This window comes from Piliocolobus tephrosceles, chromosome 5, assembly GCF_002776525.5.
Source record: "Piliocolobus tephrosceles isolate RC106 chromosome 5, ASM277652v3, whole genome shotgun sequence".
Classification (NCBI taxonomy): Eukaryota; Metazoa; Chordata; class Mammalia; order Primates; family Cercopithecidae; genus Piliocolobus; species Piliocolobus tephrosceles.
In genome coordinates, this window is record NC_045438.1 from 99,985,886 (window position 1) to 100,002,261 (window position 16,376).

The window sequence follows — 16,376 nt, forward strand, 5'->3', positions numbered from 1 at the left end:
TACATTCTTTGGTAATTCAATAGCTTTTAAAACATTCTATCTTATTAAGAATCTAATAAAAAGGAATCTACAAGAATACTTCTTATCCCTTGATCTTAAACAACTTAATATGGCTACGTTCTTGAGCTCTTATAATTCTTCCTTAAACTTTAAAGAACTGTACATTCTTTCAGAATCAAATGCTGAGAACACCAAAAGTAAAGACAAAACATTTTCTACTAATATCTTTATCAGTTGAAATTGCTCATGTTAGATTATCAGAGTATGAAATTGTTAAATAACAGCAGGATGATTACTTTTAATTTGCTTCAACAAACAAGAGAGAATCTTCAAAATACAATTCATTATACATCACCAAAATGTGCACTAACATCAGAGTTTCAGAGTGCTGGAAGTGTTTGTTCCTATTTTTAACACTTATATTTATTGGACCTCTCATCAACCCCACAATTCCTTCAACTGTAATAAATATTTAGGTTACACAACTATAACTATATGAAACTTTGACTTCTGAAAACTAGTAAAGAACTAATATGAAATATGCTTTGCCCATAATCAATCTGCTTTAGTTTAGATAGTACTTGGATGTCTGGGGTCTTTTCCCTTTCGGCAGGGTATTTGTCTTTGAAGAACACAAAAGCACTACTGGTGACTTAAACAAAATTGATGCAAATACCTTACAATTCATGTAACGTAACTAGGGATGTATATTTTGTTACCACATCCACTACAACCCCACATACACCATATATACACACACACACCCATGTTGATTTATTTGTATAGCTGTTATACTATAATGACATTGTTGAGTAATTGCAACAAAGACTGTCCTGCAAAGCCTGAAATATTTACTATCTGTCCCTTTACAGAATACACTTTCTGATGTTGGACTAAAGGAAGATAATTTAATCGTATTAGAGGAAACTACTACAAATGTGACTCAGAGTGATCTCTAAAATTACGACTAGGGTTATAAGCTGTATCTGATAGTAGTCGATACTAAACATTCTGTTGGCAATACTACATAGTAGTCGATCAATACTTAACCCACTGTGACCTAAACTGTATTATAGAAAAAATATTCAGGAAGCTAGTTGTATTTTTATACCACATATAAAGATCCAGCTTATATAAACAGTATTGCCAACTCACCTGATTCTACCCCTGGGGCGCTCAGATTGCTCTGACATAAAGCTTGTGCTGCTGAGGCGTGAGGCACTGCTGGTTCGGGAAATGGCGGAAACATCACTGACATCACTATCTGATGATTTGGCAGAGACGTTATCACAGCTTCTGTACTGATCTTTATGTATGTTATACTAAAGATTAAAAACAAGAAAGTGTGAGCTCCATCATTAGACCATGGAAAAGACATAGATGGTGAGATGAATGACTACTTAGCCCACACCAAATAAAGGTGTACCTTCATAAAAGTAGGTGTAGAATCTAAAATAATCCAAATGCTAATATATGATTTCCAATATAAAAACATTATCCTTTGAGTGGTAAGAGATGGCTTAGGAAGACTGAAATATAAATTAAACACAATCATTAAATGCTTGATTAGAAAATTCATTAAATTATTTGTATATACTTAGAACCTCAAAAGTGTATTATTCATTGTTTTCTAGTACATGTGCTTCTCTTTTTGGTTTTCATTTTCATTCTTGTCCATTTTATTCACCTTCTACTCTAGTCAAAGCATAGGCTGAGCATTCCTAATCAAAAAATTCAAAATCTGAAGTGCTCCAAAATCTTTTTGAGCACCGACATGATGTGCAAAAGAAATGTTCACTGGAACATTTTGGATTTTCAGATTAGGATGCTCAACTGGAAAATATACAATGTATGTGGTACAAATATACCAAAATATGAAAAAAAAATCCAAAATATCAAAAACCTCTGGTCCCATGCATTTTGAGTAAGGGATACTTGACCTGTGTAGACTGGTTCCATCTGTATATACTTTTTGATACTTTCTGAAACTAGTCAATTTAGTTAAATACTTGGTAAGACATTATAGTGTTTAACATTTCTTAAAAATATATAACTTTTCAAAAACAAGGGCTGATACAAACTGAGTAAAGAGGTAGTGACTGGTCTTTACCTTTCTACTATGGCTTCATTAGATGGTTTCAGATTTAACCTAACTAAGTATCAAAATTAGAATACTGGATCCCTATTAAATTTCATTGTACGTTATATCTTATATTCAAAGATGTCTTTAAATTTGTTTCTGATATTCATTGCCTAAAATTTTAGGAATCAAGTAAAAGATTAAAATACGCAAAGCTGTCAAAGCAGTTAATCTACTCTTATTTCTACTTCACTGTCTTATTGTGATGAATCACACAGTGAATAGCTTATGTATTACATATTATTTTTATACATGTTATAATTGTAATAAATAGGTTGCACAACTATAAATAACTGAAAGATACCTAAAATGTAAGTAGTTCTCTTAGATACTGGAAGGTAAGATACTACAACTTCTTCTGTAAAACAAAATAACATATGGGTGTTTGTTTCTTCGCAAGCAATTAATTTTAGATTTATAAGAAATAAAGTATGAAAATATCAAATGTCTATTAAATCTGTAGAAAAAGTCATCTATCCTTTGTGATGTTCTATGTCAGAGGAATTTTAATGAATTTGAACTATCTTGCCAAAACATACTAAATTAACTGATGCTACAACCTGGATCTATATGTACTAAAAAGAAGATTAGATAATAACACTTAAAAAATTATTCTAGAGAAAGGTCTCATGTTTATTCAATAATTTCTTATATGAGAGTAGTTTAGGATTGAAACATTTAAATGTGAGTTTTGTTTTTGTTTTTGGAGACACATTCTCCCTCTGTTGCCCAGGGTGGAGTGCAGTGACGTGATCTTGGCTCACTCCAACCTCTGCCTCCCAGATTCAAGCAATTCTCCTGACTCAGCCTCCCAAGTAGTTGGGACTACAGGCGCAGGCTGCCACGCCTGGCTAGTTTTTTGTATTTTAGTAGAGATGGAGTTTTACCGTGTTACCCAGGCTGATCTCAAACTTCTGAGCTCAGGCAATCCACCCGCCTTGGCCTCCCTAAATGTGAGTTTCATTTCTTTGCCTCTCATGTGTATATGTTGGTAAAAGAATTTCATATCAGACATGAAAATAATTCCCAATCTATAGGATATATATACTATTATTTTTCCCAAGGATTTTTCGTAACTGTGTGATTTATCTCTCAAGGTCATATGCCAAATTAGAATTTAAAGGAAATTCATATATGTTATTGTATCTAAACTGAGCTCTATTTATATGATTTCATGTTTGATCTAAAATTAATGTGATTTAAGATAATGTATTGAAAGCAATGTGACAATATGGTTTACCAGCAAATTCAGTTATATTTAATAACACGATTCTAACTGACACAATTCATTTTAATCAGATCTGTTTTCAATTTACAGGTGTATGTGCTAAAAACTCAATTATGTTTACAGAGTAAAATCTGAATTTAACACTGTTGCTGCATTACAAACACAACTTCTATATTGTTGGTTTTCTGAAACGCTGTGCTAAAAGAGTGATGCTATGTAATTATAGGTATTGGAATGATACCTTGCCCATGACAGAATATAAAATATTCTCTGTTCTGGGTGTCAGTATTGTGCTGACATCCAGAGCAAATGCTCCCCTTATTTGATATTTGACAATCTTAAGCAGTGTACACTAAAGCATATAGGTATGTGAATGTATATGAAAATATTTTTCCAACTAAAGTATTTTTAGTTGGAAATAAGCCAAAAGATGGCTTTACTTAAGCCACCTTTTCTTCAGCCTTTCTGTATACAGACCTTGGTTATTCCAGAAAGTGGACAAAAAGGGATTTCAAAAATTATGCCATAATAAATTGTTCTACATTGAGATAAAGAACAATCTATCATTCTGATATGATATCACAGTTTTAATCACATTATTTGAAGAAAGTGAAATACTTTTATATTCACTTTTAACTATTTAATATGTTAACATTTTAATCACTTTGAATTTCATCAGGCATGATCTGTTAAATTTCAAATGTAACGATTTAATATTTTAATGCAAATACATAAAATATATTTTGAAGAACATAATTCCTCCGGAGGAATTTATACCGATCCTACAGAGGGAAAATAAGTCATTGATGTGAGAGAAATAATAAAATACTGCTATTCTTAGAAGTAAGTAATAATAAACACTCTTCAGCTACCTACAAAACCCATCACATCACTCTTGGTTGCTGTTCCTGGGTTACAGAAACATAAATATTCTTTAAATTGTGAATGCCTAAATGTGAATTCACCTCTTACTATGAATTTCACTTCATCATTAAGGCATGTAACTCTGTATAACACCAATACAAGAAATAGAATGGTGACACATTTCAAGGATACCTAAGCAGCATTGTGCTTTTTCAAAAGCAAAGTTAGTGCTAATTCCTTACTCAGGATGGATGTTAGGGTCATTTAATCTTTTAAAAGAGGTACTAGGTTTCAAGAAGCATCTCAGGAATTATAGCTGTCTGACAATGTTTTGCCCTGAAAAAAGTCCAGCTCTACTAGTGGTTGATTAAAAGTATTTTGAGAATAGTTAACTAACTTCTGCTTGGCATAAATTTCAATTAAGGTTTGTAGCTTCATCCAAAATGTCAAATGGATTAAGATACTAAAAAAGAGTCAGTAAAAGAATAAAGTTCAAAATTTAATCGACATAAAATTTGTGCCAATACTGGCTCTTAATTATAGCCATAAAAATAGATCTTTGTAAAATAGTTATAAAATATTTGATGTAAAATAATAAAAATGAAAAAGATAATTTCTCAAGTATATGCAAAAGGTTTGAATTAACAAAAATGGCTACTGAAAACCAAAAATTCTATTGTGTTAGTATATAATATAAATATTAGAGATGTGGAGAGTATTTTATCTTCTACTTGACATATAAGAAAAGGCTAATCATTTATTTTATCTTATATAATTTCCTATCCTATATTCTTACAAGTTTTTAAAGCTACCATATCTTTGATCTCATATTTAGCTATTATAATTTTATTTAACATAGTAGTATCTATTCAGTAAGAGTCATAGTACTATATCTGAAAGTAACAGGTTTTAAAATATTCAAATACAATAAGAGAGGGGAAAGGAAAAAGGGTGCCTGTGCAAAGGAGGGAGGAAAGACAGAATATGCTAATTTAATTTTTATGTAAATTGAAAGCCACATGAGAACCTAGAGTAATGTGTTCATTTCAATGATATAAGTAGAACAAAGTCATTCCCTAAGTCCCAAATCCATTGTTCCAGGTCTCTTCACTATACGGAGAGGCTCTACTAATTTTAATACAAATTTTAATAAATTACCTCTTTGCTTCTGAGCCCCAGTTTTCATAAATTTGGTAAATAAGTGAGCTGGAGTAGATTTTGAGGTATTTTCAAGTTTTTAATGTTATGAGTCAGAGAATTTGGAGTCTGCCAAACGAGATACACCTACCTACCTTTGGTTTACTATGACTATTAGTGGGGGTTTAGACTTCTGAGTACTTCATTTTGTTGATTTTTTGGATCGACTAATTAATAATTAGAGTCCCAGCTCAGGATGATCCAGAAAGGCTTTCAGTATCTTACCCTGATTCTTTACTTGCCTCTTTCTTGTTTCCTATACTGGCTCTACCTCTCCTTGCTGTTCTATTTGACCTAATCTTTTGAAATAAAGCTAAGAAACTGATAAAAACTGTCAGCTTACAAGGAGCATTTCCAGTTTAAAGAAACTTTCAAATAACTGCATCCAACTGTAGAGGGAAAACAAAACCCCAAATTACCCTGCCTTCTAATTCTCACTGCATTTGTAGTAAGAAAACAAAAACAATGATGATATCTATGAAGACAGATAAATAGGCTGATTAGGTGATAATATCATAAATAACAAGTTGCAGAGAAGATAAATCTGTACAGAGCTGAAATAGCCAATACTATGGGACATCAAGTCACTTTGCTTGCTATGTTTTTGGTAAGACTCTTAGGGAGTTGGGCATCACCAATCACAGTGACCCTCTGCACTGTATCATTTGGAAGCCCTTCTGCATCTAACCTAACACATAAAGTGACAGACTGTATCAAACACACATGCCTCTATGGCAGTCCTGGTGACAAATCGTATTTTGTAGCTACCTCTTTTCTTTTCTTTTCTTTTCTTTTCTTTTCTTTTCTTTTTTTAGTCACAGAATATCTGGAAAGATAATGAACCACTTCCACTGCTTAAAAATAAGTAGGTTTTTCTAGGTCCATATTTCAAGCTAATAATATTAATTTAGTGTAGTTTTATTTACTTTTGATTTCTAATAGCTTATTACTTCCAAAAGAGTTTGGTGATATTAAATTACAACAAAGGTCGACCTATAATGGCTGCTGCTACTTTTGTAGTATTCTATAAAGAAAAAAGGCTTTTAAATAAACCAGGTAATATATTTGAAATTACTTTATAAAGAACAAAAATCTATGCTATTTTATTTAAAATTATCAGATATTAGCAGTTTATAAACTCCTTAGTGTTTCCTTAGAAAATATTATTGAAATAAAAATTAAATGCTTATTGGCACTTAAAACTGTGTAAATTTCAGTTTCTAGAAGTTTGAAATCAGTTACTTTTCTTACTAAAGATAGAGCAATAAGAAATCTCATATTACATAATTTTTATCATTCACAAATATCAATAGTCAAATATCAATCCAAAGTTGTATTTAAGACTATAAATATATACCTTAATATCTTAAATGCAATATTTAAATGATGTTCAAGCAACAAAATGGCTTCATATATCTTGCTTATTTATGTGAATTTGACTAATGCTAATCAATCATCAAGTGATTTTAATATCACATATTTATATATTTTTAGAAAAAAATCAAATCTAAGTTAATATTTCAATGAAGTTATATCATATGAAAATATCAAGAGGAAAGAGGGTTTTTTTTCCGGCTTTGGCAGAAATTATGATGCAGGACTATCATTTAATGATACCTTTTCTTATTTTTTTTTTTTTTTTTAGATGGAGTCTCGCTCTGTCACCCAGGCTGGTGTGCAGTGGTGTGATCTCAGCTCACTGCAACTTCCGCCTTCCAGGTTCAAGGGATTCTCCTGCCTCAGCCTCCCAAGTAGCTGGGATTATAGGCACACACCACCACGCCTGGCTAATTTTTGTATTTTTCAGTAGAGACGGGGTTTAACCATGTTGGCCAGGCTGGTCTTGAACTTCTGACCTTAGGTGATGTGCCCACCTTGGCTTTCCAAAGTGCTGGGATTATAGGCGTGAGCCACCGTGCCTGGCCCAAATGATACCTTTTCTTATATAATTCGGTGCTTTCTAATCCTGCCTGGTACAGACACTACACATTTTTAAAAGGGAAACTATTTGTTGGATACTACTAATTTTACCTTGGAATATTGCTCGCGATCAAGTTCTTGACTAGAACCAGACCCTGTTGTCTGCTTAAATCGATGCACTTTCATTTTCATCTGTCTTGTTCGCTCCTCCACTACTAAGCTTGCTGCAAAAACACATAATGGAAGCCTATTAAAACACATGAAGAACCTTTCAGGAACTGAATGGTTTAAGATTTCAATGCTTTTGAAATGACTTCAATAAAATAAAATTTAGAAATAACACATGATTAATAAATTAAACAAAATGCAGAATACACAGTACTAGCAACTGTTAATCTAAAGATGAACATGATTCAAATTACACAGAACGGGGAATGTAAAAGTAACAAAATACACTCTATTTCTTGATTTTATATGATGTATTTTCAATTTCCTTCATAAATGATTATGTGAAATCAAATTTAATTGTAAAAATATGTTTTCAATTTAAACAACTGTTTGTTGCATGTACATATATAGAGAAAACAAGTATGCATACTTAAAACATCACACATATATGCACATGCTTACATGCATGCACACACCCACTTAACACCCTCGGCTAACAGTAGTCACCTAAAAATTGTTTTAATAAGTATCTACTTTACTGAGGCATTCTTATAAATCGTTAATTTCTGTCAGTGGCTTCTCATGACTTTGTCAGTCCTTAAAACGGATTTACTAAAAGATTAGCTCGCTATTTCTTACGGCTATATCTGGACCACATACATGAAATTTGTAAGTTTGAAAACGAATATATGACTTTTAGCCCTTTAATTTATAATATGTAAAGAATGCTTTTAAGCTTTTATCAACCTCCTAAGTAGCAGAGGAGGGCAAGAATTGCAGCCTTTGATAAAGTATGAATTGTTCTAAGTTAGAATCTACCATCAGCAACATCACTTCAAAACCTTGCCTTTAAATTTTGCATTTTTACAAATGAAGGAGAAAGAAACAGCTAAGGTACAGTCATGTGTAGGGTAAATGATTCAAAAGCGTATACTTATGTTGTATGAGACCTGTGTTTACTTTATACAACATCTGCCAACTTCCCAGACAACTCAACTTCTGCAACAAGTGTTCAGATTTTTAAGTTGTAGGGCTGTGTGTGTGTGAGTGCACACACGTGTATGTGTATGGAAAATTGTTTATTGGTGACTGATGTACTGGAAGCTTTTGCCAAGAGACTAATGGTTTACAAGTTAATGGAAATGTTGACATGTCTGATTGACTTGGCTGCTGATTTTATCTCTTACAAGGAGTTCATAAAGGCATTTGCTGACAATTTTTTTTCATTGCAGTGACTAAATGTGGCCTACCATCCTTGATTATAAAACGCCAACACACACTTTAAAAAAAGAAATCAATCTGTAACTTTTATTGTGTTCAGGTGCAGACCAATAGCCCAAGAGAGAATAAAATTTGGAATTTGTGGCTAAGTGTTTTAATCATACTTTTAGCACTAAATTATAAAATGTTTCACTTTGTTTCAATTCAGTAGATAACCAATCTCAAATCCCTAACAACCCTTAGTTATGCAAACTAAGTAATGATACACCCCTGCTTTAATAATGTTGACCTCAGAGATAATAAATGGTGACTATTGTTACCATTACAGGATAGTTCATTGGAGAGCTTGAGAAATGTGATTCAGAAATTCATTACTTTGCTTTGAGTTTTGAGTAAGTCAAATGGACTGCAAATTTAGTTCTGCTCTATAATTAAAGCTTAAAGCAACTCAAAACAATCTCAATTTGCAATAAAAACAGACTTAAATGGTGTTAGCTTAACTATTCTCATAAAATGATATTAACTTCGTTTAAAACTATGTTGACACTGATTAGCCCACAGCTTTGCAACCTTTTAGTGCCATGTAATTTTCAGGGTAGATGGTTACTTAGACACTGATAATTATATCCCAATAGCTACTGGCCAGGAGCAGTCTGACACAGATCTACGGACTGAATCTTCCTAGGACAAAACTTCATTTCTCTAAACATTAATAGGATTACTTAGCTTATACTATGGCTGCACTTAAATCTTTATTTGCAAAATGTAAAACTAAATCATAAAAAGACAGTGGTAACATAACTAAAATGAATCTAAAAATGGTTCTAAATTATTTCATTTACCTCCCTCAAATCATTACTATACTATATTTACTCCCAATGAAGTTAAAACTGACCTTATTTAATCTGTGAAAGTAAAAAAAAAAAAAAAAAAATCTGCAAATTAACATTATTATTCAAAATAATGAGTAGACTCCCTTGACTCTCCATCAAAGATGTAGTTGCTATGCTATCCTCACCGCTTGCTCTCGGATTCCAGCAACAAAACCAAAATGCCAATAGCTTATAATTATTTACTCTTAGCAAAAAGCCAGATAATTACATAATATCACACACATTTTTGTAGTACTTTTCATTATTTCCCAGTGACATGTGCCTTAGTGCATATTCTGAAATAACTGTTTATACAAGTTATTGTGCTTCAGTAAAAGTTTTTTCATAATCACTAAAAAACCTTCAGTGTAAATGTGGAGATTCTTTAACTTTGCTAAAGATCTTACATGATTTCCATTTTTATTTTTCAACTATATATCTAGAATAAAATGACATTATTTCTGGATTACAGATGTGTTGAGCCAAATATTAAGATGAGTTTATAAAATAAGATAATTACCACAAATTTGAACCAGAAGGCATGATTCCAATAAGTTATATGATTTATGTGGAGAATAGTAGTAATGATTAAAAGTTAATTGAAAGGTGATTGTCTTTCTAGTATCTTACTATAAGTAAAATTAACTAACTCAGTTAAAATATCTTCCTTTAAAAAAAGACTACTATCATTAAAATTTTTATATTATTTTAACAATTTTAAACCCAAGAGCAAAACTAAAATAGTAAATAAAATATTTTCCAATTATCCCACAAATCCTAGCATTACATTCACATTTTAGGAACATTCTGAACGTTAACAGTATTGTAAACTAACTAAATAATTAAAATGCCAGTTGCTATTTCTTTATAGAACATTTAAAACTGGGAGGCTATGGGATTTTTATTTTTAAAAATTTCATAAATGCCACATAATCAAGAGCTAAATAATACCTCTCATTTCTTACAAGAAATATCATTACCATGCAATTTCATTTAGTTTTTTAATGAAAATTTAGCTTATGTATAATAAAGTCAAAAGATAAGGATATTTACTATAGACTATATTTCAGCATTAATTATAGATTTTGTGATTATATATCAAAATGTATGTATCCTAGTTCCTCAGATGTAATATTGCAATTTTATAAAAATGGGTTTGAAGGGTTGAAATATTTCACTATAAGGTACAAACTGAATTGTGTCTTATGTTTTAAAAAATGATACTTTCAAAAAGCACATATTAGTTTACAAAAATGTATATACTGAACAAGATCCATTTTATTTATTCCAACTTTATATACATTGTTCTTTCCAAACTGTGGCTTTTTTAAATAATTAATCTATGTATGTCACAAATCAATTCAATGTTAAAATTAAGAAAGTATAAAACTGAAACTTATTTTTAAGAGTTAAATGAAAACCATATTTGTGAAATAATTTCTTGCCTTCTAAAGCTCAATAAGAAAGAATCTGATTGGAGTATGCAAGATAAGAAAAGCAAATATAATTTACAAAGTACTGTAATTATCACAATTTTCAAATGGAAAGTATTAGTATTAAAAATAAAGATATTAAAATAACTACTTCTCTTTTCACATTCTTTGCTAAGGATTCCTAATTGAGTATTATCAATGAATGATCTTTAACAAATATATGAAGAAACTAAAATCATTCGATAATCTTGTTTGTCCTATATGCATTGTTCTAGATCTGTCCCTTTCGTATTATTAAAAGGCCTATTACTCTAAAAATACCCTCAAAAATCTTTAATAAATCTTCCCTAATCCATCATTTAAAAATTTCTATAATATAACATCCTTCAAAGAGATAATGTAATTTTCCAGGAAACCTCTTTGACTTATCACATATTTGTAATTTGCTTTAAAATATTGTAAAATTTATAGTTATATGTAATTTAGGACCATTATAATTTAAACTTGCATTAATAAAATATTTAAAATATTATTTATAAATTTAATTATATAAAAATAAATTTGGATCTCAAAATTCCTTAAATCTTTCACATTTCTCTCTATGCTCCTTGAAATTAAAATGAATTTGAAATTTCAAATGTTTGTGTTTGTAGGCAAAAAATAATTTATATTAATATATTGGTAAACCTCCTAATATTTTTAAGCATTAGATGAAATATGACTGTAAAAGGACAGAAATAAGTAGAACTTTTATAATACTAAAATATTAATGTAAAAATTATTTTTTAACAAGTTCAGCTCATATATGTATCAAAGTTGACACATGATAACATCTGGACAGGATATTTAAGCCTGTCTAGTTAATTAAGATGTGCTATCATATTTTATGAATGAAAAAATTAGCGTCTCTGCTTATTCGCTGCATAGCAACACAATGAGAGTTCCATGATAGTGCAGTCCCATTCTTGTTCTAGTAATCTCTCAGGAAGAGCAGTGATAAATGATCGCTTATTTGGAAGTTGTCAGGTAGACTGAAGAATATAAATGACACACCTCCTATGTCTCAGTTATTGACTGCAGCGAAAATAAAAAAGCTGAGATTAACAAGAAAAGATGAAAAACGTTTAGCTAATTGAATCAGTATAGACTATACCAAGACTTAATAGGAAGATCAGATCTCAAATATTTAATGTATAAACTATGTCTTAAAATATATCAAGAAAGATGGTTTATTTGAAAATTCAAAAATACAATACTAGTCTCCGCTCACAGTTTTTTTAGACTTCAGAGAAACAGGAATTGTTTGTGGATAAGCATTCTGCATATACCTGGAATAAATGTGGCAAAATAGTAAGAACCTAGGAATGGGAATTACTAGGCATAGATTACAGTCCTAGATCCATCACCATTCATCAGTTCCTCAATGTTCCTTTGATCAATTCCTGATATATCCCTCCATTACAGAGTTTTTATCTGTAAAAAGAAGAGACTGCTCAGAGAACCCTTCAACAGTTGTAGTCTATGATTCTATAGTATTTCAAAAGGGTATTGTTAAAATATTTATTTTTCCTTATTTGCAAAAAATAGGAATCTCAATGACTTTGTCTCTTGCTTTATTACCTAATTTCCAGCATTTTAAAATTTGCCAATTTACTATAGGTGTTATGAGGAAAAAAAATCACCAGTTGTACTTTACACCACTATTTTCTATCATGTTCTTTTCCCAATTTAAAAAAATATCTGTTCAGGATTGATTCCAGGAACCCCCCACCACATGTACCAAAATTCACGGATACTCAAGTTTCTTATATAAAATGGCATAGTATTTGTATATTACCTAAGCACCCCATCTCATATACTTTCATCTCTAGGTTACTTATAAGAGCTAATACAAGGAAAATGTCATGCAAATAGTGCCTGTATGCATTTTTCTAAATCTATCCCTTTCATATTATTAAATGGCTTATGACTTAAAAACATCTCAAAAATCTGTTATACTGTATTGTTTATAGAATAATGACAAGAAAAAAATAGTCTGTACATATTCAGTACAGATGCAACCAATCATTTTTTCCCCGAAAGATTTTTGATTCATGGTTGGTTAAAGCCACCATTGTGGATCCACACCATGGATACTGTGGGCCAACTGCAATGTTTTATTTTCACGTTGATCCTTATTTCTGGAGTCATGCAAACATAGTGAGAAACTTTGATGTAATGCATATCCAACTTCCACATTTTGACACAAATACATATATATACTATAAATAAAGATTAAATGTTTAAAATATTTTGACTACATAGAAATGCCCTAGTTCGGGCACATTTTCTTGGAATAAAATGACCCCTTTCAACTTGTAAGTGTAAAAATGTTCCAAGTAGTCTCCCTTTTTGTCTCATATAATTCTCTTGGATGTTAAGGAGTATGCTACAATAATGTAAACAATAAAAGAATATCTACCCAGCATCTACCAATAAAATAAACATCTACCCATCATCTACCAATAAAACATACATCTACCAGCATGAGAAACAGAAAATGCAATAAGTGAATAACACATAAGTGAAAATACCACATTGCCTTATGGACTTTTAAAGCAAAGTTCCTATGTTTAGATAAGTGAAATTGAACATTGGCATTGACGAAAGAGGCAATTTGTATATATAATCACTCAAGTCTCACTGCAGCCAAAACTACAAGACCATCTCCTGTTTTAGCGTACTTATGCCCACTGAACTATCTAAAACGAAGCTCAGGATGTCCAACTCCAGACATAATTTCTCAATGTAAAAACTGCCAATTCCCAGAGTGTCAATGAAAATACTAGTCATTGACAAGTAAGAAAGTCAGGCTCTTATAAAAGAATTTGTTATATACCTTGTCCTTTAGGGTTACACAAAGTTATACAGCTTTTAAAAGCATGTTTAGGTTTTGAGAGTGAACACTATCTCCCATAAGATGCACTTCAAATACAATTTTTATAAAAAGCAACCTGTGTAATTAAGCCTTCTTTGGGGATAACAAAACCAATCACAGAGGAAGTCATGTTGTTTATACCAAGTGATATCTGAAATATGTAGCCATAATTTCTCATTACTCCAATAATACTAATGGATACAGAATCTATCCTGAAAGACTTGATTGGCATAATTCTGCTAAATTCAAATTTGATTTTTGAAAGTCTTTTCCTGTGTTTTACAATATTTGGGGAACATATACAACTTCAGAGAAAATACATCAAAGAGCCCGTTCATGGTTAGACATCCGTTCTCCCTCAATTAGGTCTCTCTTCCAAGTTGCGTCTTGGTTAATATGTTTTAAAGCCTTTGAAGCTTTAAAAGCCTGTGATACTATAAATAAACACATCTGAATCACCAAATGGGAAAACAGGGTCAAAAGTATTACTTCTGAATTTTTCTAATCAATCTGCTTAACCCTCTGGGTTCCTGAAGTTTAAAGAGAAGGCTAGAATGACAATATACTTATGAGATTGTGCAAAAAAAAGAAATGGATAAATTACTTTTCCTAATGGAGCTCTAAATATTATGAATAAATATTCTTAAAGATTCATAATAAGTGTTCAGGAGAAGCAATGCCCAGGAATATTAAGAAACTTGTATTTTCAAAATCTTAACACACAATAACAGAAAATGATTCACCTGGCCCAATATGCATCTACCACTAATAATAAAAATGTAAATAAAACTGAGACCTTTGCTACTTAATGACAGTTAAAAGAAAGCTGATTCTGAAAAATGCAAAAATTGGTTTACTTATTTTAAAAAGAGTACATAATTAGTTCTTAGAGTGTTTCACAACCACAGCAGGCTATTGAAATGTGCTTAATTTTTATTTATACAACTGTACAAAAAATTACTAAAATTAATATTTTTCACTTCTTTACTTGAATTCCACTAAAGTTAATGCTCATAACTTTCATGGAAAATATAGTTTGCATAACTTAGCATTCAAACTGTTCTTACTGACATTTAAAGAAGCAAAGCACAGTTAACTTATTTGAGAACTTATTAAAGAAACCTGGTACTTAAAAATATAGTTGACTGGCCGGGCGCGGTGGCTCAAGCCTGTAATTCCAGCACTTTGGGAGGCCGAGACGGGCAGATCACGAGGTCAGGAGATCGAGACCATCCTGGCTAACACAATGAAACTCCATATCTACTAAAAAATACAAAAAAACTAGCCGGGCGAGGTGGCAGGCACCTATAGTCCCAGCTACTCGGGAGGCTGAGGCAGGAGAATGGCATGAACCCGGGAGGCGGAGCTTGCAGTGAGCTGAGATCCGGCCACCGCACTCCAGCCTGGGCAACAGAACAAGACTCCGTCTCAAAAAAAAAAAAAATATATATATAAATATATATATATATATATATATATATATATATAGACTAGAGACAATCCTAATGATCTAGTTACAATCTCTAAGATCTAGTTACAATAATCATTACATATTTTATTAGTGAAATAGAAAAGCAAAAAGGACCAAAATGCTATTTATTTTGTTCCTATAAATAATTTACTTACTTTAATTGCCTTTCATTCTCCATGTGTATAAATTACACACCATTATGATACAGGAAATTCATATTTGTAGAAAAGATAATATGATGTGTTTTGTTATGATTCAAAATTGCTCCCAAGAGCCAAGAACTTAATGCATTTTAAAAATTCTATCTAAAGGCATATAAATCATAAATTTATTATGACAATAACATTTTTTCTCACCTTGAAGTCATTTAATTTCTGGTTCAGTTTTGATCTTCTTATATCATTATTTCGATGCCCCCAAACTACATTCATGGGCTCTTTAAAACTGTCCAAGAAATGTAGCAGAGAGGGAAAAATTGGCTTACTTTTAGAATGAATAATTTAAAATAGGCCTATAAAGCAGTTTGTGAAAACTAAAATGATATGGTCTTTAATCTGTCAACATAAAAGAGGGAGTTAAAACATAAACAAAGTACTATGAACATTTATAGTTCCTTGGTTAACTTTTCAAGCCAAAGGATGTGTTATCTTTGTTAACTTTGTTAACTTTCAAGCCAAAGGATTTGTCATCTGTATGGCAATTGGAGGAGCAGGCCAAATGTAGAAGGTTTAACTGAGAGATGCAAAACTGAATCAATAAGGAAAGGGAGGAATAACTAAGTGGGCCTCTCCAAAATCCCAGTGTTGAGTGGTGATTGTTACAGGAACATTGTGTGGGGCACAGAACATGGGCTGTGGATTCAAAATCTGGTTTTGCCTCACAGCAGCTTTGTTACCTTTGGCATTCAACTTAACCTCTTTCCCTCTATTTTAATAAAATGGGGTG

General features: G+C 31.4%; 1 protein-coding gene across 50 annotated transcripts in view; it reads right to left on the bottom strand.

The window, feature by feature from the left end:
• The window catches only part of RIMS1 (regulating synaptic membrane exocytosis 1), a 494,019-nt gene that overhangs the window by 87,857 nt on the left and 389,786 nt on the right, over positions 1-16,376 (bottom strand). For 40 of the 50 annotated variants that reach the window (XM_023219183.1, XM_023219219.1, XM_023219217.1 and 37 more), the window contains 2 exons: positions 7,461-7,573; positions 1,156-1,322 (listed from right to left, as the gene is read on the bottom strand). The exons of the other annotated variants lie outside the window; for them this stretch is intronic. In XM_023219183.1, the coding sequence (XP_023074951.1) occupies positions 1,156-1,322; positions 7,461-7,573 (280 nt within the window). The remainder of the gene's footprint in view (positions 1-1,155; positions 1,323-7,460; positions 7,574-16,376) is intronic. 50 annotated transcript variants of the gene reach the window in all.